This window comes from Papio anubis, chromosome 18 (assembly GCF_008728515.1).
Source record: "Papio anubis isolate 15944 chromosome 18, Panubis1.0, whole genome shotgun sequence".
Lineage (NCBI taxonomy): Eukaryota > Metazoa > Chordata > Mammalia > Primates > Cercopithecidae > Papio > Papio anubis.
The window spans coordinates 16,173,461-16,199,147 of NC_044993.1; the positions used below are offsets into that span (position 1 = coordinate 16,173,461).

A 25,687-nucleotide genomic window follows, 5' to 3' on the forward strand; every position below is an offset into this window, starting at 1 on the left:
TTAATTACAGTACACCTTTATTAATACTGGAATCTTCACAGTGCATCTGTTACTTGTAGCAGTGACTATTTAAATCAGGGGGAGGATGGTGTGGAGGGGGCGGGGAGGAGAGGAGAATTTTTCCAAAATCTGACAGAAAAGAAACAAAATGGTTCGTATGGGATGGAGGGTAGGGGAGGGGGGGAAGGGTGAGTAGGAACCAGGAGGGCTGCCTGGGGTGGGGGAATAAATTAAGAAAAGGAACGAGTTAACAACAGCACCAGGAAAGTTACTTCAGTCAAAAGACGCTTTTGAAAAGAATATTTCTCTGTACAAAATGAGAAATTAAACAAACGCAAAGTCCCCCAAACCAAAGTTTGTGATGTGGGATGGTTGGCTCGGATCCCGAGGTGGGTGGGCCTACGAGGTGGTCGCTACGTCGATGCAAGGGCGGCAGGGGTGGTCTCAGGATGGACGAGGGGATGGGGTAGAGTATGTACAGCCCCCGGGGCTTGCAGGGGAGGGGCACGGCGGAGTTGGTGGGGGCTGTGCCACACGAGCCCCCCTCTCTGGGAAGCCCCTGCCTCCTTTCCCATCAGGACCTCTGAAGCCCAGGCCTGCCCACCCACTGCCCCTCACACTATTCCCACCACATCCTGAATCCTGCTCCACCGCCCTGCCTCAGCAGACCCCTGCAGCCCTGGGGAGAATGTGCGGCAGAAATTCCACCCAAGACTCCCCACACTGGTCACCTGCTCTCCTGGCCCCTAAAACAGGGGCCCTGATGTTGGCCTGAGCTCCACGGGTTGAGTGCTCGGCCAGGCAGTTGTTGGACCTAGTGACTTACAGGGACCATTCTCCATCAGCTCTCTCTGATGAGACTCCGTGCACATCAGGGCCTGCTTGGTGCCCAGACTTACCCAGGAGCTGCCCTGCCGGGGTCCCAACTCACCGCACAAGAACTTCCAGGAGCTCAAGCCTGGGAGGCTCAGACCCAGCTCCACTCCATCAAGACCAAGGTGCTCCTGACCCCCAGGTAGGACCCTGCCCTGGGGCCACGATGCCCTCCGAGCCCTGCTTTCCCTCCTGACCTGCGGGGCCACCAGGACTTCCTCCGCTTGCCTTAGGCTCACGTGCTTTTACCTGCTGAGACTTGGCGTGACTTGGTGCGTGGGGTGCGGGCAGCTTTGCCCCTCCCCCTGCCCCCGCTGCCAGTGCAAGCCTGGACTACAGTGGGGGCCATCCTGGGATGGCATCTCCTCTGGCAACAGAGAGTCAAAGCCAATCTTCCCAGACTCGCTCCCCTACCTGGGCTTGCAGCTGGCTCAGACCACAGCAGACAGGCCGGGAGCCTCCCAACCCTATTTTGGCTACGCTCAAGACGCCAGACAGAACAGTAGCTTTCCCAGGGCCCTGGGGGAGCCAAGTCCCCCCCTTCTCCTCCTGCCATAGGACCACCAGGCCACGGGGGGGGGGGCTGTCCCCCAGGTGCTCCCAGACACCCACCCTGTATCGTCCCCTCAGCCCCACACACAGTCCTCGTCCACAGCCAGCTCCATTTTATTATATTCATAAAATGACCCCACACCTCCTACTGCTCCAGTCCCCTCCTTCCAAAGGTGGCTGAAACTGTGACCCCAAAGTTAAAGGATTGATGTACCCAATGAGAAGTGAACATCTGAAAACAGTGCCTGTGTGGCTGGCCGGTGACCCTAGGGCCTCCGGCCTCCTAACCCTGCTGCCCTAGTTTCCAAGGAACTGCCCTGGCCCCCTCCAGCCAGCCTCACGGGGTCGGGGAGGCGAGGGGTGGAAGCCACCACAGGGCCCCTGGGACTCCCCAGGCAGCCCCTGGTTTCCTCCCTGAGACTCGGCGTGGGCCCTGGAACTCCCTTCCCACATGGGAGGGCCTGGCTGCCCAACTCCAACCTGCTGCCCTGGCCCCCAGCCCCCAGCCCCCAGCAGACATCCAGCCCAGCACGCACCTGCCCTCCACAGCCGCTCTGCTTCCCGGAGAGACAGGCCTGGGAGAGGCAGAGAGAAGGCAAGAGGGGAGGAGGGGGGCTCAGGCAGGGGAGAGGGGGCCAGCATTCCAGGAGGAGCTGAGGCAGGACCAGCCCTGGGAGAGGCCGGGATGGTGAGAGGGAGGCCAGCCCGGCCCCTCTGCTGTGGGCGGGGCCCTGGCCCTGGTGCTCACGGGTATGGAAGAGGCAGGGCCTGAGAGGAGGAAGAGGAGGGACAGAAGAGCATAAAACAGACCCCGAACCAGGCCCAGGCCTGCAGGCTCCGTCCCGGCCAGGCTTGCTAAGAAGTCACTTCCCGTTTAAATGCTGGAATCTAAGTGAGGTGTCTCTTTCTGTAAAGTGGCATGGCCTCTGCCCTGGTTCTGTCCTCTCTCCTGGCTGGGCCTTTGCTTTGAGTGCCTGCGGCTCACAGACCAGGCCACCTGCTCGCACTGGGGCCTGAGAGGATGGGGAGGGTGGCGCCATCATAAGATGCGGGGCGCCGACCTGTCGTTGGTGACGGTCCTGCGGAGCCGGACCCCACGCCGGATGGCCACCAGCATGTCTTCGGCCGGGGGGTCGCTGGTGGCGGCTGGGGGCGGGGTGGGTGTCTCCTCCGTGGGGGTGGCCGACAGAGCAGTGGGGAAGGGGAACTGGCCCTCGCCCAGTGCGTGGGCACCCGCCACCAGCTCCCCCAGCTTCTCCACCAGACTGTGCCGGTTGGCCGCCAGCTGCTGCTGCTCGTCCTCGGCACCTGCCCCGGGGTACCCGGCTGCCTCTGGGGATGGGCTGCCCCAGGCTGTGTTGGGCAGGCTGAGCCTCTTTGGGGAGGCCTTGGCAAGGTCCGGTGCCAGGGGTGAGGCGGTCTCGTCGGTGTAGAAGACGCACTCCTCGCTACCCGCCCGTGTGGGCCCCATGTAGCCGGGTGAGTCAGGCACCGTGGGCGTCTTCACAGGGACGATGGGCGGCCGGATGGGGATGGGGCCAGCGCTGGACAGGGCGCGGCGCACGGTAGGCTTGGTGGAGGGCGTGCGGCGGATGGTGGCCACGCCAGGGGGTGCGCCCGAGGGCAGGCCAGTGGCCGTGGGCAGCCCCGCGGTGGGCAGCCCAGCAGTGGAGGCTGGGCGCTTGGTCTGGATCAGGCGGCGGTAGTTCTGGGCGATGTTGCTGTTGCGCGGGATGGTGGATGACTTGTCAAACTCAGGCGGGCCCTCGCTGTCTGCATCCCCATTCACAGAGTAGCAGTCGTAGTCGGAGCCTGGGGGCATGGGACGCAGTAAGGCCGGGGGCCCAGGTGGTTCCTTGCCCCCAGCCCACCAGGGTGAGCACAGAGGGGGAAGGACGGGGCCCTCCTGGATGGCGAAGTCCTAGCCATCCCTGGTCCCACCCCAGCCCCGCAGGCCTGCCTTGGGAGGGGATGGTGTCCTCAGAGCAGGAGGGCGTGGTGGTCTGCGTGCTGTAGCCGCTGGAGTACTGCAGCGAGTCCCGGCTGCTCTTCTGGTGCTCCAGGCTCAGGCCGCGCGTCAGCACCATGGCCAGGTCACTGGCTGCGGGGGACACCTCCTCGCTGTGCTGAGGGTGGGAAAGTGCAGGCTGAAGCCTTGTGCCCCCAATCCCCTCTGCCCAAACTCCAGGCAGCCCTGCCAGGTGGTTGGAGCTGGCCCTGAGGCCACTGGCTGGGCCTCCTGGGACTAACCTGGGAGTGAAGGGGGGCCCTGGCTGGCCTACCTTGGCCGCGATGGTGGCAGGGGACATCCGGGGTCGTGGTGCCTCTTCCCCGCTGGGGCCCAGGGTGCCCCCACTGGCAGGGCCTGGCTCTGTGTCTCTCAGGAGCTCCACTCGGTCCTTCCTCCGTTGCAGAGTGGCGCCTGAGGGCTGCTCGTGGGAGCCAACCTTGGACCAGTCCTGCAGGGAGGGTGTGGCAGGTCAGGGGGACCCTTGGCTCTACCATCTACAGCCCGGGGGCCCCTCACTGTGGCTGAGGCTCACGGTGTCCAGGGCTATGAAGGGCCTCTGGTTCACAGTCACAGCCAAGGGCAGAACATGGAGTGTGACCGTGGCCCCTCAGTCCCACCAGGCCCAGGGGTAAGATGTGGCTGTGTGGGCAGTGACTGTAGGAGGTGGCCAGGCGGCTTGTCTCTTGGGGACAGGTGCTGTGTGCACGCACCCCTGGCTGAACCCAGGCCCTCTGTGTGGTAATGGCACCAGGTGGAGAGGGCACGGATAGGGGGGGCAGCTGGTGACTATCCTGGGGCCGGGCTGGGAGCACTGACCGAGGTCGGGGAGCTGCACTCGCTAACGGACTGGCAGGTTTCCGAGGCCTCGGAGGATGCAGAGCTGGAGGACTTCTGCCATGCAGAGGCCAGCAGGCGGTTGCAGACAGAGGGGCCGGCGGGCAGCGAGGAGGAGAGGAGAGAACAGTTTTGGTCACAGAGCTGGCATGCAAGGGGGCGGTTCAATTCAGCACCTTGCCCAGCGCCCACCCCCCTACCCCAGGGCCACAGCCGCTGAGCATCTGCAGCAGGACACAGCAGCCCAGAGTGCACGCGATGGGCGCTGATGCACCCGACAGCCCAGCCCTGCGCATTTCGAAGACTGACCACAGGATTCACTGCTGACAGCCTGGATGTGGCCAATAAGGGGGAAAAGAGATACTAAGGGTGGCAGCTGGGTGTTTGGTCTGAACAGTTGGGTTGATGGTGTCACAGTTTTCTCAGACAGGACACGGGGGAAGTGTGAAGCCCCAGGTGCCACGCTGAGCACTGAGGTGAGCTGCCTCTGAGGTCTCTGCATGGATGCAATGAGGGCTGTCGTATTCACAAGCTGAGTGCAGGGAGAAGTTGGGGTTGGAGCCATCAGTGCAGCGATCTTGGGGTAGGATGAGGCCACCGGGCAGCGAGTGCAGTTAGACAAGATTGAACGGCCAGGCCCGCGGCTGCTGATGCGCAGCAGTTGGGAGGAAGAAGAGAGTCCCGTAAAGGAGAGCGACAGGGAGTGGCCGGAGAAGTAGGAGAACCATGAGCAGGCGATGCCCCAGGAATCAGGAGCGCCTGCTCTGTGGAGAAGGGGGTGGCTGTGCTGATGCTGCTGGATGGGGCTGTCCGCTTGGGGCACAGGGTGTCCATGGAGACTCTGAGGATAACTGCTTCCGTAGAATGGGGTGGGGGAAGCCTGTTTTAAAGTGGACTGAAGTATGAAAGTGACACGCCTGCTCTGGGCAGTGGGGTGGACTAGGTGTCCTGGGACGCCCTCCCTTCCTAAACAACTACAAAGAATAAAGAAAGAAGCAGGGTAGACACAGGCCCACGAACTCCTGAGCACGTGTGATGAGCAGGGTTCCCTGGGGCAGACGCCAGCTTCATCTGCAGCAGGACACAGCAGCCCAGAGTGCACACGATGGGTGCTGACCCACCCGATAGCCCAGCCCTGCGCATTTCGAAGACTGACCACAGGACTCACTGCTGACGGCCTGGATGTGGCCAGTAAGGGGGAAAAGAGATACTAAGGGTGGCAGCAGTGGGGACCATGGAGCATGGTGAGGTGTTGGCCTGGGAATGAGCCAAGTTAAGCCAGGGCAGCCCCCTTCCTCCAGCTCTCTGAATCATTCTGGATTTAGATCCCCAGATTTCCTGCAGATTCGAATGAACCAAGATCACCAAAATAAAAGGAAACCAGGCACCACCTGTGAGAATTCAGAGGAAATAACAAATGCAGACTTTTGGCAATATGATGGTTAAAGTAAAAAACTCAATGGAAAAAGTATTTGGAAAACTCAGATAAAAAGTTCAACACTCGCTCATGAAAAAACAAACAAAACAAAGACACAAGCTTCTAAAAAGGAAGCTGCTCTGATAAAGAATATCTACAAATGCACTGATACTTTTCCCTCTGAGATTGGGAGAAAGACAAGGATGCCCACTGTCATCACTCCTGTTCAGCACTGGAAATCTTGGCTAGTGCAATAAAGCAAGAAAAAGAAATAAAAAACAAATGGATTGGAAAGAAAAGAAAGAAGGCCAAGTGTGGTGGCTCATACCTGTAATCCCAGCACTTTGGGAGGCTGATATATAAGGATCACTTGAACCCAGGAGTTCGAGACCAGCCTAACACAGTGAGACCCCTGTCTTTATGAAAAATAAAAAAGTTAGCCAGGTGTGCTGGCACATGCCTGTGGTCACAGCTACACAGGAAGCTGAAGCAGGAGGATATCTTCAGCCTAGGAATTCAAAACTGCAGTGAGCTGTGATCTCACCATTGAACTCTAGCACTCCAGTGTGGGTGACAGAGCAAGACTCTGTCTCACAAAAAAAAAAAAAAAAAAAAAAGATCACTATTTACAAGTGACATAATAGTATATGTAGAATATTAAAAAGAATCTACAAGTTATTAGAATCAACGTAGGATTAACCTTTTAACAAGGTTATTGGAACAAAGAAAAAGATCAATTGCATTTCTAAATACTAGCAGCTAACAGGAAAACAAAACAAAACCACCCTAAAACACTAATGTAATTTACAATAACGTCAATAAACACTGAATACATAGGGAAAAAATTCCAATGATAGATATGCTAGATCTTTACACAAAAACCACAAAACAAGCTGGGCATGGTGGCTCACGCCTGTAATCCCAGCGCTTTGGGAGGCCAAGACGGGAGGATCACATGAGGCCAGGAGTTTGAGACCAGCCTGGCCAACAAGGTGAAACCTCGTCTCTACTAAAAATACAAAAATTAGTCTGGCATGGTGGTGCATGTCTGTAATCCCAGCTACTCGGGAGGCTGAGGCACCCAGGAGGCTGAGGTTGCAATGAGCTGAGATTGCACCACTGCACTCCAGCCTGGGTGACAGAGTGAGACTCTGCCTCAGAAAAAAACCCGAAAACCAAAAACTCCTACAAAACATGATTGAGAGGAAGTAAAGCCTAAACAAACGGAGAGATATATCTGCAATTCCATTCAAATCCCAGGAGTTTTTCTTTTCTTCTTTTGGTGGAAACTGACAAGCTGATCCTAAAAGTTACATGGAAATGCAAAGGGCTGAAAAAAGACAAAGTGGTACCAAAAAAATAACCAAGCTAGGGGACTTCCATGATCAGATATCAAGATTTTCTATAAAGTTTGGCTGGGCACAGTGGCTCACGCCTATAATCCCAGCACTTTGGGAGGCTGAGGTGGGTGGATTGCTTGAGATTAGGAGTTTGAGACCAGCCTGGCTAACATGGCAAAACCCCAATACAAAAAATACAAAAAATTAGCTGGGTGTGGTGGTGCACATGTAATCCCAGCTACTCAGGAGGCTGAGGGATGAGAATTGCTTAAGCGTGGGAACAGAGGTTTCAGTGAGCGAAGACTGCACCTCTGCACTCTCCAGCCTGGGGGACAGAGTGAGACTGTCTCAAAAAAAAAAAGACTTTTTATGAAGTTACAATAATTAAGATGGTGTGGCATTGATATAAGGCAGAGAAATCAACAAGTAGGACAGAGTGCCAAGTCCAGAAATAACCACACACCTACAGATACCTGACTGATGATGAAGGCAGCACTGCTGTGCACTGAGGAAAAGAAGATGCTATGCTCCAAATGTCTATGTCTCTCCCAAATTCCTCTGTTCAAATCTTAACCCCCAAGATGAGGTACTGAGAGGTGGTTAGATCATGAGGGTGGAGCCCTCATGAAAGGGATCTTATAAAAGAGGTTTGAGGGACCTAGTTTGCCCCTTCCAACACTGAGGACACAGCAAGAAGGTGACATCTATGAACCAGAAAGCGGGTCCTCACCAGACACCGAATCTGCTGGTGTGTTGATCCTGGCCTTCCAACCTCCAGAGCTGTGAGCACTACATTTCTGAAGTCTAAGCCACCCAGGTTATGGTATTTTGTTACGGCAGTCCAAATTGACTAAGACATATTTTTCTTTTTTTTCAATACACTGTCCTGGGTCAATTGGATATCCATGTGAAAAAAATGACCCCTACCTCACACCACACACACACGTGCACGCGTGCGTGCACACACACACAAACACACACACACACTCAATTCCCGATGAGCTGCAGATCTAAAGGAAAAGGGCAAAACCAAAAGGCGTTTTAGAGGAAAACATCTTTGTGACCTTGCAGTAGGCAAAAATAAGCAGGACACAAATAGCACTAATAATTTAAAAATGGATAAACTGGACTATTTTAAAACTAAGAACTTTGGTCATTAAAATACCCCCATTAAGAGAATAAAAATGTAACCATAGAAGGAGAGAAGATATCCAATGAGGAACTTTATCTGCAATATCAAAAAGTTCTATAAATTGGTAAGAAGACAGATAATGCAGTAGAAAAATGGGCAAATGATTTAAAAAGGTCCTTCATGAAAGGAAATATTCTAATGGTCTTTAAGGGTATGAAAAGGTAGCTGGGTTCAATGGCACACATCTGTCGTCTCAGCTATTCAGGAGGCTGACGTAGGAGGATTGCTTAAGCTCAAGAGTATGAGGCCAGCCTGGGCAACATAGCAAGACCCTATCTCTTAAAAAAAATGTATGAAGGCTGGGCGCGGTAGCTCACGCCTGTAATCCCAGCACTTTGGGAAGCCAAGGCGAGCAGATAACCTGAGGTCAGGAGTTCAAGACCAGCCTGGCCAACATGGTGAAACCCCGTCTCTACTAAAAATACAAAAATTAGCCAGGTGTGGTGGCATACGCCTGTAATCCCAGCTACTCGGAAGCCTGAGGCAGGAGAATTGCCTGAGCCTGGGAGGCGGAGGTTGCAGTGAGCCAAGATCGTGCCACTGCACTCCAGTCTGGGTGACAGAGCGAGACTCTGTTTCATAAAACAAACCAACAAACAAAAAAAAGTATGAAAAGGTGTTCAATCTCAACAGCATTAGAGAAATGCAAATAAAATATACAGGGAATTACTATTACTATCCCCCACCAGAATGGCTAAAATGAAATCAACATAAAATGCCAAGGGCTGGTGAGGATGTGGAACAGCAATGAACTGTCATAATCTTGGCCAGGTAGGGTGGCTCATGCCTGTAATCCCAGCACTTTGGAAGGCGGAAGCGGGTGGACTGCCTGAGGTCAGGCGTTTGAGACCTGCTTGGCCAACATGGCAAAACCCCATCTCTACTAAAAATACAAAAATTAGCCAGGTGTGGTGGCATGCACCTGTAATCCCAGCTACTCAGGAGTCTGAGGCAGGAGAATCACTTGAACCCCAAGGGTGGAGGTTGCAGTGAGCTGAAATTGCACCACTGTACTCCAGCCTGGGAGTGAGACTGTCTCAAAAACAAAACAAAACAAAACACTGTCCTAATCTTGCTAACAGGAGGGTAAATTCGTATGAGCACTTTGGTTCACTGTTTGGTAGTACCTATCAAATCTGAAGATGTGCATATCCCATGACTATGCAATTCTGCTCCTAGGAATGTGCCCCACAGAACTGCATACTAGAATGTTCACAGCAGCACTATTAGCAGCATCATAGCGAAAAAACTGGAAACTATGCAAATGTCCATCAAAAGGGTTAATTATGTATTCACACAATAGAATGCCATATAGCAATGCGCAAGATCTATATCTCCACCTAAAACATGGATGAATCTCATCAACGTAACTGAGCAAAAAGAAGCCAGACATAAAGGATACATACTATATGATTCCAAGTATACACGTAGAAAGGATAAAAAGGTCAAAACTAGGCCAGGCACTGTGGCTCATGCCTGAAATCCCAGTGATTTGGGAAGCTGAAGTGGATGGATTGCTTGAAGGCAGGAGTTCAAGACCAGCCTAGGAAACATAGTGAGACCCCCATCTCTATAAAAGAAAAAATATAAAAATTAGCCGGGTATGATGGTGCACACCCGTAGTCCCAGCTACTTGGGAGGCTGAGGCAGGAAGACTGCTTGAGCCTGGGTGACAGAGTGAGATCCTGTCTCAAAAAAAAAAAAAAAGTCAGGATAGTGGTTACCCTTGGGTGTGTAGTGACTTAAGTGAGCACTGGTGGCTTCAGGAGTGGTGGTTATCCTGCTTATATTCTTGTTCTTGGTGTGTTTAGAATACCTCGATAAAAAAGTTCCTTGGCCAGGTGTGGCAGGTCATGCCTGTAATCCCAGCACTTGGGAGGCTGACATGGGTGGATCACTTGAGATTAGGAGTTCCAGACCAGGCTGGTCAAAATGGCAGAACCCTGCCTCTACTAAAAATACAAAAATTAGCTGGGCGTGGTGGCACACACCTGTAATCCCAGCTACTTGGGAGGCGGAGGCAGGGGAATGGCTTGAACCCGGGAGGAGGAGGTTGCAGTGAGCCAAGATCGCACCATTGCACTCCAGCCTGGACAATGGAGCAAGAGTCTGTCTCAAAAGGAAAAAAAAAAAAGTTCCTGAAAGACTCAATGGTGATGGGTTATAACCCGTAGAATAAAAGAAATATTTATGAGCCCATATTGATAGAAATTAAAAATTGAATATATAAATAAATGGGGGAGAAGGGACAGATCTTTTTATAGTAGAATCTCAATTAAAAAATATAGGAGAAATGACGGAAATAGAAAGTTACCTATTTTAACAAGCAAGAATCATCAGTGGATGCCAAAACTAGTGAGCAAAAGTACAAGGAGAAGCAGGAGATTTTCATCGTCTCAAAAGTATCCCTTCACAGTATATTCCATTAATTAAAAAGGCGGAAATAATGACTCTCCAGTGGAGAAACTTGGCATACACCACCTTAACCAAGGATCAAGGTGAACATCACCAGTCACAGGGCACAGTGACATTGTGCAGCATTTAGGATGCACCAAGAAGGGGACAACCGCACTTCTGTGGTACTCTTGCCAAAACTGTATGACTTCGAATTCTGAATGAAAAGACATCAGACAAAGCCAGATTCAGAGGCATCCTACAAAACATCTGACTGATATTCTTCAAAAATATCAAAGTCATGAAAAACAAGGAGGGACAGGTGTGAGAAACTGTCATGAGCTGGAGAAACTGAGGTGACACCAACACGAAACACTATGGAGGGTCCTAGCCGGCAGCAGTGGCTCATGTCTGTAATCCCAGCGCTTTGGGAGGCTGAAGTGGGCAGATCACCTGAGGTCAGGAATTCAAGACCAGCCTGACCAACACGGTGAAACCCCGTCTCTACTAAACACAAAAAATTAGCTGGGTGTGGTGGCGCATGCCTGTAATCCCAGCTACTTGGGAGGCTGAGGCAGAAGAATCGCTTGAACCCATGAGGCAGAGGTTGCAGTGAGCCAAGATTGCACCACTGCACTCCAGCCTGGGTGACAAGAGTAAAACTCTGTCTCAAAAAAAAAGAAAAGAAAAGAAAAAAACCCCAGGAACATTATGTAGGGTCCTGAATCGGGTCATGGACTCCTGGACCAGGAGAGGGAAAACTGGCAAAAATAGAAAGAAGACTGTAGATTACTTAGTATTACACCAGTGTTAATTTCTTGGTTTTAAAAACGTTTTTGATGGTTATGTAAAGTAAGATGTCAACATTGGGGAGACTGTGGGAAGAGTATATGGGAACTCTACACATTTTACAACTTTTCTACAAGTCTAAAATGATTTCAAAATAAAAAGCTAAAAAAAAACCCGAAACAAAAAAGCCTCAGTGGGTAGGTTAAATAGCAAAAAGGAGAAAAAGTCGATTGTAAGATAAAACTGAAGAAATGATCCAGAATATATCTGGAGAAAAAAGGAGATAGAAAATATGAGCTAAGAGATGCATAAGATAGAAAGAGAGGGCTGGACATGCATCCAGCTGGAATCCCAGCAGGAGAGAACAGAAAGAATCAAAGTGGAAGTAAAGAGATAATGACTGGCTGGGCGCGGTGGCTCACACCTGTAATCCCAGCACTTTGGGAGGCCGAGGCAGGCAGATCCCTTGAGCCCAGGAGTTCAAGACCAGCCTGGGCAACATGGCAAAATGTAGTCTCTACTAAAAATACAAAAATTAGCTGGGCATGGTGGCGCATGCCTATAGTACCAGCTGCTTGGGAGGGTGAGGTAGGAGGATCGCTTGAGCCTGGGAGGAGGAGGTTGCAGTGAGCCAAGATCATGCCACTGTGCTCCAGCCTGGGTGACAGAGTGAGACCCTGTCTCAAAACAAAACAAAACAAAACGAGATAATGACTGAAAATTTCCAGAACAAATGAAAGACATGAATACAAACCAAGAGAGGTTAAATAAAAATAAATCTACATTGTACACACATTGTAGCACAACTAAAGAGAAGGCCTAAAAGTGTCCAGAGAAAGACTCAGATTCCTCAAAAAGAAGCATCAGTGACTGACAGCTAACCTTCCAACCAATGGTGGAAGCCAGAACACAGCGGAAAACTATCTACCTTCACAGTGTGGATGGAAGACAACGGCCACCCCAGAACAGTGCTCCTGGCCAAACGAACTTTCAAGAAGGAGGACAAAAGAAAACATGTTACAGATAAACAAAACCCGAGAGTTTACAACTACAGATCTATTCTAAAAGAACTTCTAAAAGATGTTCTTTACTTCAGAAAGAAAGAAAGTAAGCTTTGGAGGATTTGAGATGCAAGGAAAAAATAACAAGACATGTGTATTAACATATGGGTAAATCTAAACAAGTACTGTATGTATAAAATAAAGAAATGAAGAAGAAAAATGTCATTTGTGGGTACTATAAAAAAAGAGAAAATAATATAGCTTGTAAGTTTGAGAGAGAGTGGGTGACAAGTAAAAAATATATATATTAAGAGCCTTGAATTATTCAGGAGGTGGGGTTCTGACTTTGTTAAGTCTGCATGTTAAGATTTCAAGGTAATCTATAAAAGAAAAGAGATAGTATATAACTTACAATTCAGTAGAGGGGAAGTAAGAGAAAAGAAAAAACAAAGGCAAGGGTAGAGACAAGAATTCAGGACAAACAAAAAGAAGAAAGCCAGAAGTCTAAATATGTCAGTATTCATAATATATACAAAGGTGCTAAAAATGCCAATTAAAAGATAGAGGTTGTCAGATTGGATAAAAAAAGAAAATCTAGGCATTATACTGCTTACAAGAGACTCATTAAAAATATAAAGATATGTGAATTTAAAAGCAGAGATAAAAAATGATAATATAAATACTGAACAGAATAAAGGCCTTGGGGGCCTTCAGGCCAGTCTAAACAGCTATAGTAGCCCCACATGTGGCTTGCCTGATGCTGGCATAAGGCTGCTGTACCCCACCCTGATTGATCCTTCTAACGCCCCCTCACCTGGCTGGTGATGTCTGAAGGCATAGGCGAGGGGGGCTTGGAGTAGGTGGCATCCTGGGAGACGAAGCCAGAGTCATGGGAGGAAACGCTGGAGAGGCGAGTGGTGGTGGTGGCTGGCTGCGCCAGGCTGCGGTAGCGACAGGTGGAACTGGGTGAGTATGTTTGGGCACCCCCAGGCCATGGGGCTCCGCCACCCTTGGCACTGCTACTGCTGCTGGGGGCACTAGGGGAGTGAAGGAAGAGGGCACAGCAGCCAGACAGGGAGACAGGGGGGTGTGCGTTTCGGGGAGGTTGACAGACGAGGGTGGGGAAAGAGGTGAGGGGCAAAGGAAGGAAAAGACAATGTCAGACTAGGAGGTCCTGAGACCCAGGTGCTACAGAGCAGCTGTGTTCTGGGACGGTGTGGAAGGGGAGTGCCAGAGCAGGGTACCCCCAAGCCCCAGTGCTGAGGGGAGTTGTGGTCAGGGAATGCCCAGGGTCAGGCGACCTCTCTGCCTCCTATTCTGCCACTAAGAACAGCTGTCCAGGCCGAGCACAGTGGCTCATATCTGCAATCCCAGAACTTTGGGAGACCAAGGTGGGTGGATCATTTGAGGACAGGGGTTCAAGACCAGCCTGGAGAACACAGTGAAACCCCATTGCTACTAAAAATGCAAAAGTTAGCCAGGCATGGTGGCGTACGCCTGTAATCCCAGCTACCTGGGAGGTTGAGGCATGAGAATCACTTGAACCTGGGAGGTGGAGGTTGCAGTGAACCAAGATTACGCCACTGCACTCCAGCCTGGGAGACAGAGCAACGCTCTGTCTTGAAAAAAAAAAAGAAAAGAAAAGAAAAGAAAAGAAACAAGAAACAGTTGTCTTGTCTGGGTGTGGTGGCTCACACCTGTCCCAGCACTTTGGGAGGCTGAGGTGGGTGGATTGCTTGAGTCCAGGAATTTGAGACCAGCCTGGGCAATATGGTGAGACCCCATCTCTACAAAAAATATGAAAATTAGCCAGGCATGGTAGTGCACACCTGTAGTCCCAGCTACTTGGGAAACTGAGGTAGGAGAATCACTTGAACCACAGAGGTCGAGGCCACAGTGAGCCATGATTGTGCCACTGCACTCCAGCCTGGGTGACAGAGCGAGACCCTGTCTCACAACAACAAAAAAACCCAAAAAACCCACCAAAAAACCTATTGGTTTCACCAAAGATCTTAATCTAGATTCTTAGATCCTAAAGAATATATCTTTATCACTGATGACCACCATTAAAAAAAAAAATAGTTTTATGATGGGGAAACTGAGTCACTGGGCATCAAACAATTAGAACCAGACACAAGTCTGATCACTTCTTTTTTTTTTTTTTTTTGAGACGGAGTCTCGCTCTGTCACCCAGGCTGGAGTGCAGTGGCGCAATCTCGGCTCACTCCAAGCTCTGCCTCCCGAGTTGACGCCATTCTCCTGCCTCAGCCTCCCGAGTCATTGGGACTACAGGCGCCCGCCACCACGCCCGGCTAATTATTTTGTATTTTTTAGTAGAGACGGGGTTTTGCCATGTTAGCCTTGGCCTCCCGAAGTGCTAGGATTACAGGCATGAGCGACTGCCCGCGGCGAGTCCGATCATTTCTAAACCACCTTCTGAAAATCTGGTATTTGCCATCCAGTCCTAACTGGATGTCTAGCACATGGTGACGGTGTGTCCGGGTACATAGGTCACCTTCCAGGTGGATCCTGCACCCACCATCACTCTCACCCTCTCCACTCCCTCAAGGGGTGTCCAGCCCTCCATGGCTCACACCCTCAGCACAGCAATTCAACCCTTGGATGGTGTTCCTGGCAATGAAAGTTGCCTTCTCTCTAAGCATGACCCTGAAGCCTTCCAGCCTCTGCTCATGGCTGTCCCCTGCAATCAGCCCCTTCACTGCGGGACGGCCACCCACGCAGGGTCTGCAGAGCTTCTCTCTGAGGTAGTAGCTGATTGCTGTGCCTGGCTTCTCACAAGCTCTGGATGTCCAGCCAGTGATTCTGGGGAGAGGGGTGCCTGGTAAAGGGGGACCCCCACCAGCACTTCACTCTGTGTTTACTGCCCTTCCCACCTAAGGAACCCTGAACCATCAATGTCTCCTCCAAACCCAGTCCCAGTGCCCGACCAAGGAAAGGCCCTGATCCCGAGCCTGGCTAGTGACTGCAAGATCCTTGGCCTCTCCCCAGCTCTGTGAGGCTCCCAGGGCCAGCCTGGGCCAAGGCTCCAGATGTGGCAGCTGCCTCCATGGGAACCAGCTCTTAGGAGCCAGCCAGGCTGGAGTGTCCTATACCTTGTGGCCCCAGTACATGTTTCTAGAAGCCTTCCTATCTCTCCCTGATCTTTGACTCTTACTATGACCCCACATGGTGCTGGGCCTGGCAGAGTCCAGTGGTTAAATGCTGGGACTTCATGCGTCAGTTTTCCCTTCTGTGAAACGGAGATAACACCATACCTGATACAGCAGTGTTAGGATTCAATGAGAAAAAATGCATAAAGCAATTAGCACAGCACCTGGCACATAGTAGATGCTCCATAAATGAAGCAGGTACCGCCCCTGCTCTCTATCCTGCCAACAAACGCCTGTGCCAATAGCAGTCTTGGGATGACAGGGCACATTTTCCCTCTACATATGCAAATTCCTCAGATGATGTAAAAGTTGTGAATTTTGAGGCCCTGAAGCAATTTCTGATGCAGCTTTGCTGGGAACATCCCCATTTCCTCTTGGGATACCGCCCCCCACACCCCTGGGAACCCCACCTCCACTGACCTGCACATGCTGGACTTCCGGGAGCTGGAGCTGCTGGGTGATGAGGGTGGGGTCTGGTAGGACCAGCTGTAGTCCGAGCCCTTTAGGTCTTTGATCACCTGGACAGGGACATGGATGGGGGTCACTGGAGGCAGCTCCTCAGAGCTAGTAGGGCCGGAGGCCCCCACTCTCTTCCCAGTTGGGTCTTCTCCCCAGGAGAAGACCCAGGAGTCTGAAGCCCCCTCCCCCCGGCTTTTCCTAATGTGGGGAGCAGGGAGACACCGGGGGACACAGCCTTCTTAGAGCCCCTTCAGCTCACACACACAGAGTACAGATTCAGAGCCCAGCCTGGGCTGGGCGAGTGACCCTGACACCATGGGGTGCAGGTTGCTCCTGCGCCTCTCTGAGTTTGCTTTCTCCTGTGAATCGGGGCCACCTGTTCCTGTCTTAGAGCGGAAGATACCCTGAGATAACTTGGCAGATGCTGGGCATGCAACAAGTGCCCCCGGAGCGTGCTGCCCGCAGGCTGTGGGGCAGGACTGGTCTGAGTGCAGTGGGAGCAGGGTTGGGGTGGGGTGGCCAGGTATGCCTGGGTCTAGGGGAGGGGATGGGGTTTCTGGGCATGAAGGGACGTGGGGCATCTCCAGGTTCGGCAGGTAGGCTGCCCAGGTGGAGCAGGGCAGGCAGCCTCTGGGCCTGGCTCCATGGATCCAGGACTTCACCCATCTACTCTGAGTCTGAGAATGCTGCTGGCCAGGGCAGACCCTCCCCAACCCCGGCAGGTGCTCCGGGATGGCCTGCAGTGGGTGTTAGAAGGGGTCTGGTCTTATGCCCCAGCTACCTCCCCCAAATGCCATCCTCTTTTCGCCTCTACTGCTCCCAACCTAGGGCAGCCCATCTCCTCCCTGCCCCTGGCCCTTGGCCCGAGGGCTCCCACACCTGCTCGCTGGCGGGAGGCAGTTTGTGGGGTTCCGCCGTCAGCACCACCAAGTCGTCGATGATGCCCTGCAGGTGGGTGATCTCTCCCAGCATGGTCAGCTCTCCATTCTGAGGAAGCAGCGAGTCAGACCTGCGGCCCTGTCGCCCACCTGCCCACCCGCCCTGGAGAAGCAGCAGGCCTTGTCGGGCCTCTCCTCTCTCACCCTTCCTCGCTAACCAGTGCTGCTCGGGGCTGGTGCAGGCAGGGCCCACACAGCCCAGATGGCTGGTACGATGGTCTGTCCAGACCAAATCAGTGCATGGTGAGCTATGAGACCTGCCTTTGGGCCAGGAACATGTGGCCTTGATGCCCCCAGCCAGGGACTGTTGAGAAGTGGCCCTTCTTGGAGGTCAGAAGGTCAACCCTGGGCCCAGCCCACCCCTCTGGGGTCTGAGTCCCCAGGAGCCCCACCACCACAGGCTGCAGGAAGGTGATGAAGGTGCAGAAGCGGCCCCGCTCCTCAATCAGCGCCCGGCGCACGGCCTGCTTCTCCGTCTCCTCCAGCAGCAGGTACATGTCGTTGACGTCCTGCAGGGCACTGTCCAGCTGGGGCTGCAGGTCTCCTTTCCCTGGAGGGGTGGGGAGGAGAGGCCTTGCTGGGGATGCCAGCCTGGCTTGCCACACCCACGAATGGGCTCAGACCCTGGTGGTGGCATCTCTCGGCCGTTGGGCTGGGTGCTGCACTGGGGCCATGGGACTGGGGAGGGCAGTGAGGACTCTGGGGCTTGTGGAAGGGCTAGTCCCACCAAAGCAGGAAGAGAGGCCAGACACACACACAAGAAAGAGGCTAAAGCTGCAAAGCCACTCCGGATCGGGACATCTCCATGGAGGCTCTTGGTGCCCAGGAGCTCTGCCAACACGGAGCCTCACTGGCCTCCACCTGGGGTACCCTCACTGTCCCAGCATGGCGCCCCTCACCTCACAAGGTCCAGGGAGGTGGGGCAGAAGCGGGACAAGGGAGAGTGTGGGGCTCAGCTGCAGGTCAGGCCATGGAGGGGCGGGGTCCAGGAGAGCTAGGGCTGGGCCTTAGAGGCAGGGAAGGGGTCTGTGTGGGTTCCCACTCAGCTCAGGGAGCAGAGCACACAGACAGCAACAGCGACACAAGAAGCAGCAAGAAAGAGAGAGGCGAGAGGATGATGCAGAGGAGATGATGAGATGGCAGGTGGGGAGGTGACAGGTAAGCACGCAGGCCAGCCTGGTGGGGGTGGGGCAGCCAGGGCCTGTGGCCTCCACCCCGCCCTGGCCAACCCCTCCTGGCCTGGCAGACTGACCCAGCAGTGGCCCTGGACTCATCCCTGGCCAGGGCCCCCAGGGGTCCCAAGGGGACTGTGCCCCAGGCCCCTCCCTTGTGGACCGACCGCCTTCCTCGCTTCTCCTTGGCCTGGAGAGGTTCCTTCCAATGGCCCTGAGCTGGGGGAGACAGACAAATGCAACAAGGACGGGAGGAGCAGCTGGAGGGACCGACATTTGACTTACCAAGTAGCTCTACAGGAAGGATGTGGGAGGAGAGGAGGAGAGACAGAGAAAGAAAGAATGTGTGAAAGACGCCGGATGGACAGAGCCACTCCTGGGGCGGGGGTGCCTGGGCCTCCTGCTGCCTCCCCTAGGGAGGTTCTGGACCAGGTTTGGGGGGCAGGGCGGCTCCCTCTGTCCCACCCAACAGGTTGGAAGGTCCTGTGTCGGGGACAGCGCCCCTCTGGCCAGGATGAAAGCTTTAGGGGGCCCCACGGGGCGGCGGGGCTGTGGAGCGGGGCTGTGGAGCGGGGCCGTGGGGCTGTGGCTGGGGGGCCATGCCGGGCACTACCTTTGCGCGCCTTCTTTTGCAGCTTGAGCGTGTCCGACGACTTCTTTTTGATCTCATGCCGGGCTCGTTTGTACTCTGTAGAGGGAGAGAGGGGAGCGCTCTAATGGGGTTCCTGCGGAGTAGGGGGTGGGAAGCTGCGGAGTGGGGGGTGGGAAGCCCGGCCCCGCACCGCCTTCGACCTTTCGCGTGGTCCTTGTCCAGCTGGTTGGCCGCCTTCTTCCAGTCCTCGATGCGCTCCTGCAGCGGGTTGATGAGGCTCTCCAGCAGTGCGCTGCGGAGGGTGGGAGGGAGCGCAGGTCAGGGCTGGGCTCCCCCGCGACGCCCCGTCGCCCCGCCCCCCTGCGGCGCCCACTCACTTGGTGAACTGCCGCAGCTTGGTCTCGATGCTGCGGTGGCGCATGCACATGCGCGTGAGCGCAGAGCCGATGTCCCTTGTGGCCCCTGGCGAGGCAAGCGCGGCGTGGGAAGGGGCCCCGCCGGGGCCTGCGCAGTCCCGGCCTCGGGCCAGGAGGGGGCGCCCGGGCCGCGCAGGCTGAGCCCGCAGCCCGCGGCCCGCCCCCGCCGAGCCGCAGTCCTGCGGGCCCTGGGGGATTCGGGACCTCCTCCATCTCCACCAGCTCTTCCTCCGCCATCCCCGCCGTGCCAGCCTCCTGCGGCGGCCTCCCCTCTCCCCCAGTTGGGAGAGGCCAGTGCCAAAGACTGTTCCAGGAGCCGGCCAAACGACCCTCCAGGTGTGCCCAGATGCAGGCACGGGAGTATGAGCACGCCCAGGACCCGAAGGAGCAAGGAGCCCCAGGTCTCTGCCACTCGGACCAGAGGGCGGAGGAGGCGCCAAGCCCAACGGCGGCGCGCTCACCTGACCCTGCGTGCTCTTACAAGGATGGCGGGCATAGGTGGGAAGAAGCCCTAAGGAGAATCTCTGTGCTTGGGGCGGGGGGGGGGGGTGGGGGTTGGGGTCACATGAACAGCCACAGCAAGAAGGGAATCCCCAGGGAACACTCCTGTCACTATTCACCCACTCCTGCTTGCATGCCTCTTGTGACGAGGGGCTCACTCTCCACAACCAGCCCATTCCATTAAGGAGCAGAACTCAAGGTTCTGGGCTTGGCATACTTTCCCTGGCCCATCCCTTACTGTGCCTTTCCAGCCTCCAGGCCCATCCTGGGGTACCCCCAACCTCCAGCCACGCGCCTCCCCACCTCGGGTGTTGGTAGCCATGTCAGCCACTTTCTGGAAGGCATCCAAGAAGGCCACAGCAGCCAGCACGGTGGTCCTAGGGAGAGGGGCAATGACACAGATGGTCAGAAGGACAACAGCACGGATGGTCGGGGGTGGGGGGTCTCTGCCTGCCTCTCCCCTGCTGGGATGCCCTGGGACAACTCACCTCAGCTGGGAATGCAGCTTTGTGGCCTTGGAGTTGAAGTCCTCCCAGATGGGGTAGGAGCTCTGCCGGGCAGATGGGAGAGAAAGTGAGCTTCTTGTGGGGCGGCTGCAGGGCTGGACCTGGGCCGGGCTCCCCACATGCTCGGTCCAGACTCAGGGCAGTTTCTGAGACAGCAGCCCTGCCCCATGGAGAGGGAGGCTCTGGGTCCTCTTGGAGGGCAGAGGACCAAGGACAGAGCCATCAGCATGAGGAAAGCCTGTCCCTAGGAATGGGTGCCTTTGCTAAGCCCTCCCTCCCTGACGTCAGGACGTCCACCCTACAGGCTACAGGGGGCCCACATCTCCCTCAGGGGAAACGGAGCAGGAAGTAGCAGGTCCTGTCCCCTCGGGGTTTCCCAGGCACCTGGCAGGGGATCTGGGCTGAGCCCAATGAGAGGCATCGTGTCTCCCAAACATGTGCCTAGGACAGTGGCACTGACCTGCCCACCAGGGGCAGAGGCACAGTGTGGAGGATAGGAGGTGGCAGGGCTGAAGGCACGCCAGGTGTAGACTGGGGCCTCCGGGCCCCCCTGCCCCGTGTCCTGCAAGCTGCCATCCCAGGCCAGCAGCCGTGGCTCCCAGGGCCGAGGAGACTGTGGCTGCTGCAGGGCCCAGCTAGCCTGCCCGGGACAACCAGGCCCTGGGCTGAATGGGGCCTTGTGCGGCCAACAGAGCCACCTTTCTCCACCCCCTGCTCCCCTCCCCTCCTGGGGAAACAGTGTGGCCTTTATCCCAGCCTGGCCCAAGGCTCCAACTTGGAAGGGGGTTTCCCAATAGGGAGGTCGGGCTCCTGGCGACCAGCTGTCCAATCTGATTATGGGGCTTTTCTGGTTAACGCATGCCCCGGGGTCCTGGAGAAACCTCAGCCCTGGCCCAAGGACCCTGTGGAGGTCTTGCTCCTTGACAGGCAGCCCTGGGCCAGCCAAGCCCCAGCCCACAGGGGCTTCTGACCCTCCCCTCCATGTAGGATGGGCACTGGAGGCTGGGGCTCTTCCTGAGGAAAGGGGAAAGAGGAGACCCTGGCCCTCAGGGCCTCAGAGGAGGCTCTGCCCAGCTGCAACCCAGGAGCAGGCTAGGGCTTGCCCTGCCAGGCCAGGAGAGCTTGAAGGGGTGGGAAGGAGACAAGGCAGCTTAGGGGGCCTCAGAATCTCCCTCCCCTCCCAGCCCAACCAAACCAGTGTCCAGAGAAAGCAAATATTTGCAAAGTTCACAGAGGCCGAAGCAAAAATGGGGAAGCTGTGGGTGGGCTATTCCCAAACGGGCACAGCTCAGGGTGAAGGGGCCTGGGAAGCTGTTCCCAGCCATCCCGAGGAGTGGACTCATGCCACCCATGCCTGGGGTACCCCTAGGGGGTCTTCTAAAAGGGGGCACTCTGCCACCGCCTGGACCCCCCCCCCCACCCAGCCTTGAAACCTTGCTAAGACCTCCCTTTAGGGAGCAGAGAAGTTGCTAGAGGTGGAGGGGGGTCCAGAGCCAGCTATCCTGGCACCCAGGAACCTTCTTAGCCCCTGAGCAGCCCTCGGGCAGTCGCAGAGATTAAAGGCTGTCCCCATGGGGAGGGGACAAGATGGGGTGCAGGGGAGGCCAGGCCATATCCCCTTAGCAGATGGACCTAGATGCCTCAGTCTCTAAGGACCTGGACCTGCCCCCCTCCCCACGGCAACCACATAAAGGACCCCAGAGACAAGGAACATACGTCTTATTTGTTTATATCCGCCTCTTCATGGACAGGTCAATTTCACTGATTAAAAATAAGAGACAAGGCTCCAGCAGCCAGTGCCCCAGGAACAGCATCCTCAGCCTTCACCTAGGACAGGCCCAGGCAAACCTTCCCAACAGCCCCATGAGATGAATACCATGACTGCCCCCATTTCACCAATGAGGAAACAGAGGCCCGTAGAGGTTAACTTATTTGCCCACGGCCACCGGGTGGCAGGGTCAGGACCTGATCCCATGTCTGCCTAGTCACTGCGCACCAGGTGGAGGCACTCCCTTACAAAGCAGGGAGACAAGCACTGAGCGCCAAGGCTGCGGAGGCGGCGGCGACTGCTGGGGTGCGAGAGACACCCAGTTCTGACCCAAGCACAGTGGCTGCTCTGGAGTGGGGAGGTGGAGGGCTCGTCACTAGAGGCGCCCAACGGACGGGGAGGAGGACGCTCTGTCTCTGTCCCCGCAGCGGCTGTGGTTCAGATGTGGAGTGTGGGTGAGCAATCCAGCCTCCAATCCCAGGGACTGGGCTTTCCAGGTGCCCCTGGGCAAGGGCCCCCTGTCTGAGCCTGTTTCTTCACCTGTAAAATCAGGAGAGGAAGGGCACCTGCCCCACTGGGTCAGTGTGGAGATTGAAGCAGGCGCTGCCCAGCCAGCACTCCGTGCAGCGCCCAGCAGGCCGTAAGTGCTCAGTTCACACCAGCTGACACTATGCAAGCCCTGCCCTCTGCAGGGGCCCCTAGCAGAGGCCTGGCCAGGCCTACGTGTCCAGGTGACACTCTCCACTCTTGAGGGGTGGGCGAAGAGTATGACCCCATTTTCTGGCTGGGCCAGCACTGGGTGGAGGCCCCATTCACTTTGCTGAAGGTGCCATGCCCAGGCCTATGACCTTGGGCAAGTCCCTGCCCCTCTCTGGGTTTCAGTGGACAGCCTGACACCAGTGGGCATCTGACCTCGGCCCCCGCTCAGTTCAAGGTCAGGGTCTCCCAGAGGCCCAGGGGAGGGCTTCTGTGGGGTCTGTGGACTCACTGTGGGGTGGCCTCATGGGGCAAGCTCAGACTCCTCAACCTGGCTGCTGACAGCTGCCCTTCTTCTACGGAGGCCCTGCTGCTCAGGCCACCCAGGGGAAAATCCAGAAGCTGCCCCCCAAATCCAGGTGATCAGCCTCCAGGTGGCCTCGTCCCCTTCTCTGCCCCTGGTCATGGCCCCTGAACACATGCCTGTGTCATAGGTAGGGGCCTATCTGTCCTTGGCATCATCCCAAGTGAAGCCTCTCCTGTTTTGCCTCCACATGTCAGCAAATCATGCCCGACGTCTTACTTGAACCTCTTGCTATGATCTGGGCCCACTTCCTTCTGTCTCATCCCAAAGTTCCTTGCAAATTGGCTGGAGAGGGAGAGAGACAGTCCTGGTCCGCTTCTACGAGCAAAATCTGCTGCTCTCTGCAGTGGTTGCTATGAGGCTGCCAGTGGTGGTGGGTGGTGGGGTGCGGGAAGGCCCATCCTCGGCCAGCTCTGGGATCAGACAGGGAGGGTGGTCTGTGTTGCCAGTCCCAGAACAGGATCCTGGGGCCAGGGCTGTGATGTCCACAGGGCAGACGGGGACTGCTGGGGGCCAGTGGAGGGGCCTGGATGTACAGTTGCAAGAGATGGGGGTCCCAGGGGGAGCGCACCATAAGTGGCAGGGTATGGGGAGCATCTACAAGCCGCTAACTGGGTAGTCCCAGGCCAGGCTGGCTTCAGGCCTCTTCCAGGGGCAGAGATTTGGCAGCTGTCCCTGGGGCTGTTGTCCTGGCAGCACCAGGAGCCTAGACCTCCAACCTGCCAGCAACCCCCACCCCTTACGGGGCCTGTCCTAGCAGCACTGTGCTGGGTGGTGTCATCCCCACCCCTGGCCTGGTGGGATTCTGTGTTGTGCACTTGCAGAGTGTGCGCTGGGGTGTGGGGGTGCGGGTCCTTGGGAGATCCTGTGGGGTGCATCGTTCTTTCCCGTTCTCCTCCCAGCCCCCAAATCCTGCCCCTTCATCCTAGGCTAAAGAAAGGGGGCAGGGCAGGAGGGCAGGAATGCTGGTTCCTGGTCCCCACCCTATCACTGGAGCTGGGCCCTCTCTGCCTAGTCAGTGTAGGGCAGCCCTGCCAAACCCTGGCCTTGTCTGGGGAGAGGAACCCACTAATTTTCCCAGGAGAAAAAATGGGGGCTGAGGTCAGGGGAAGGGTCCAACAGTCTCCTTAATGACCTTGAGCCATTCCCAGGCCTCAGTCCCCACCTGGTGGGGTGAGGAATGAATGGGTGGCCAGCTCCAGCCTGACCTTAGGCAATCCTGGGAGAGAGGGGGAGCTCGGAGCTGAGAGTCCAAGGTGGTAATGGAGTAGGAAAAGCGCTCCCTTGGGGTTGCTCCACCAACCCCAACCTTCATCCCGCCTCCTCCCAAGGTGATGATCAAGGCCTATCCTTGGGATGCAGGGACATTCAGCCCGGGGACCTTGGAGTCTTGGAGCTTCCTGGGGTTGTGGGGGTGGGGCAGGGCTGGGGGAGGCAGTCTCAGGCTCGGGCGCAGAGGCCCAGGTCGGCGGGGAAGGAGTTAACGGTTCTCCGCTTTATTATTTTTTCCTGCTTTGGCGGTGACAGCATTGTCTGGGCTCCGGGGCCTTTGGGGAACATGGTGGTGGAAGGGGGCGGAGGTCGGCAAGACCCCAGACTCGTTAAAGGGCCCTAGAGTCGGTCCTGGATCCAAATCCCATTCATGGTTTGGCGGTCTGGGGAGCAGGGAGCCTGCGTGTGCACAAGCTCGGGTCAGGACCCCACGGGGCCACCGCGGGCACCGCACAGACACCCCGACACATGAGCACCCACACCCCCAGACGGGCACCCGGAGACACGGGCGCCCAGCAGACCCAGGCAGGACGCGCTCAGACAAGGACACACAGACACCGCGGCGCGCGGCCACACGGGGCTCGGCCACCCGCCGCCACGCGTCCCCGGGGGGACCCGCACCCGCCGCCGCGCGCCCGGCCCCGCCGCGCCCCGGTTACCTTCATGTCGTTGACAATGGCCTGGAAGAGCCCGCCCAGGGCGCCGCACTCCTTCTCGGCCGTCTCCATGCTCGGGCCGGGCCGGGCCGCGGCGGCGGCGGGGCGCACGGAGCGCAGGGAGCCGCGCAGGGGAGGGGGCCGGGCCGCGCGGGCGCTCGCTCCGAGGCCGGGCCGGGCCTCCGCCTCAGGCCTCAGCCAGCCGCCCTCACCTCCAGGGTCGCAGACCTCCGGCGGCAGCAGGCCAGCTGCTGAGGCTGGCGGGCAGCGCGGGGGGCGCAGCGCAGACGTAGCGGCAGCCTCGGCCGCGGACTGACGGCAGCGAGAATGAAATCCCGAGCCCGCGGGCTCAGGCGTCCTGGCAGGCGCGGAGGGAGGGGACCACGCAGGGGAGGGAGGGAAGGAGGGCGGGCCGCGTGGGAGGGGGCTGTGGGAACGGCCGCGCGGGCGCAGGCCCATTCACGGCCAGAAACCAGGGCTTTGAAATCCGAGCTCGGGCGCTGCCAGACTGGTCCGGCGAGCGGGGCCGACGGGCTCGGGCGCCACCGCGGGTCGGGGGGCGGCGCTGGGGCGGGGCCAGCCCTGCCCACTCGGGAGCGGGACGGGTGGCTCTCAGCCCCTGGGTAGGCGCTCCACGATACCTTCCGGCCTTTGGCCTGGGGCGGGGGCCTTCCCGCGCTTCTAAAGACGGGCAGTGAATACAGTGGCGGGATTTGGTCGGTGTATGGGCTTAATGGGATACACTGCACAGAACAGGGCGCGGGGTATCGTGGG

The 25,687-nt window shown here is 56.2% G+C and overlaps 1 protein-coding gene across 5 annotated transcripts; it reads right to left on the reverse strand.

Moving 5' to 3' along the window:
- MTSS2 (MTSS I-BAR domain containing 2) lies at nucleotides 1–25,221 on the reverse strand. Of its 5 annotated transcripts, none has more exons than XM_021932156.2 (15): nucleotides 24,917–25,221; nucleotides 20,140–20,201; nucleotides 19,955–20,028; nucleotides 19,112–19,196; nucleotides 18,935–19,026; nucleotides 18,756–18,830; nucleotides 18,428–18,436; nucleotides 17,363–17,520; nucleotides 16,912–17,019; nucleotides 15,994–16,091; nucleotides 13,218–13,440; nucleotides 4,253–4,327; nucleotides 3,708–3,884; nucleotides 3,386–3,551; nucleotides 1–3,237 (listed from the first exon to the last, which is right to left on the reverse strand). In XM_021932156.2, the coding sequence occupies exons 1-15, from the start codon at nucleotides 24,983–24,985 to the stop codon at nucleotides 2,465–2,467; spliced, it is 2,244 nt and encodes a 747-aa protein (XP_021787848.1). In that variant the 5' UTR covers nucleotides 24,986–25,221; the 3' UTR covers nucleotides 1–2,464. The 5 variants fall into 5 exon arrangements, with proteins under 5 accessions (XP_021787848.1, XP_021787850.1, XP_021787852.1 ...); XM_021932158.2 differs by having other exon boundaries at nucleotides 13,218–13,344; nucleotides 24,917–25,192; XM_021932160.2 differs by lacking the exon at nucleotides 24,917–25,221 and adding an exon at nucleotides 20,618–21,543.
- Between the last annotated feature and the right edge of the window lie 466 nt (nucleotides 25,222–25,687).

Excerpts from the sequence above, each read along its gene's own strand:
- MTSS2 (XM_021932156.2), bottom strand. The coding sequence starts at position 24,985 with ATGGAGACGGCCGAGAAGGAGTGCGGCGCCCTGGGCGGGCTCTTCCAG. Across the intron at positions 18,831-18,934 it reads GGACAAGGACCACGCGAAAG|AGTACAAACGAGCCCGGCAT; the intron begins GTCGAAGGCGGT and ends CTCCCTCTACAG. Across the intron at positions 3,885-4,252 it reads AGTGCAGCTCCCCGACCTCG|GACTGGTCCAAGGTTGGCTC; the intron begins GTCAGTGCTCCC and ends CCCTCCCTGCAG.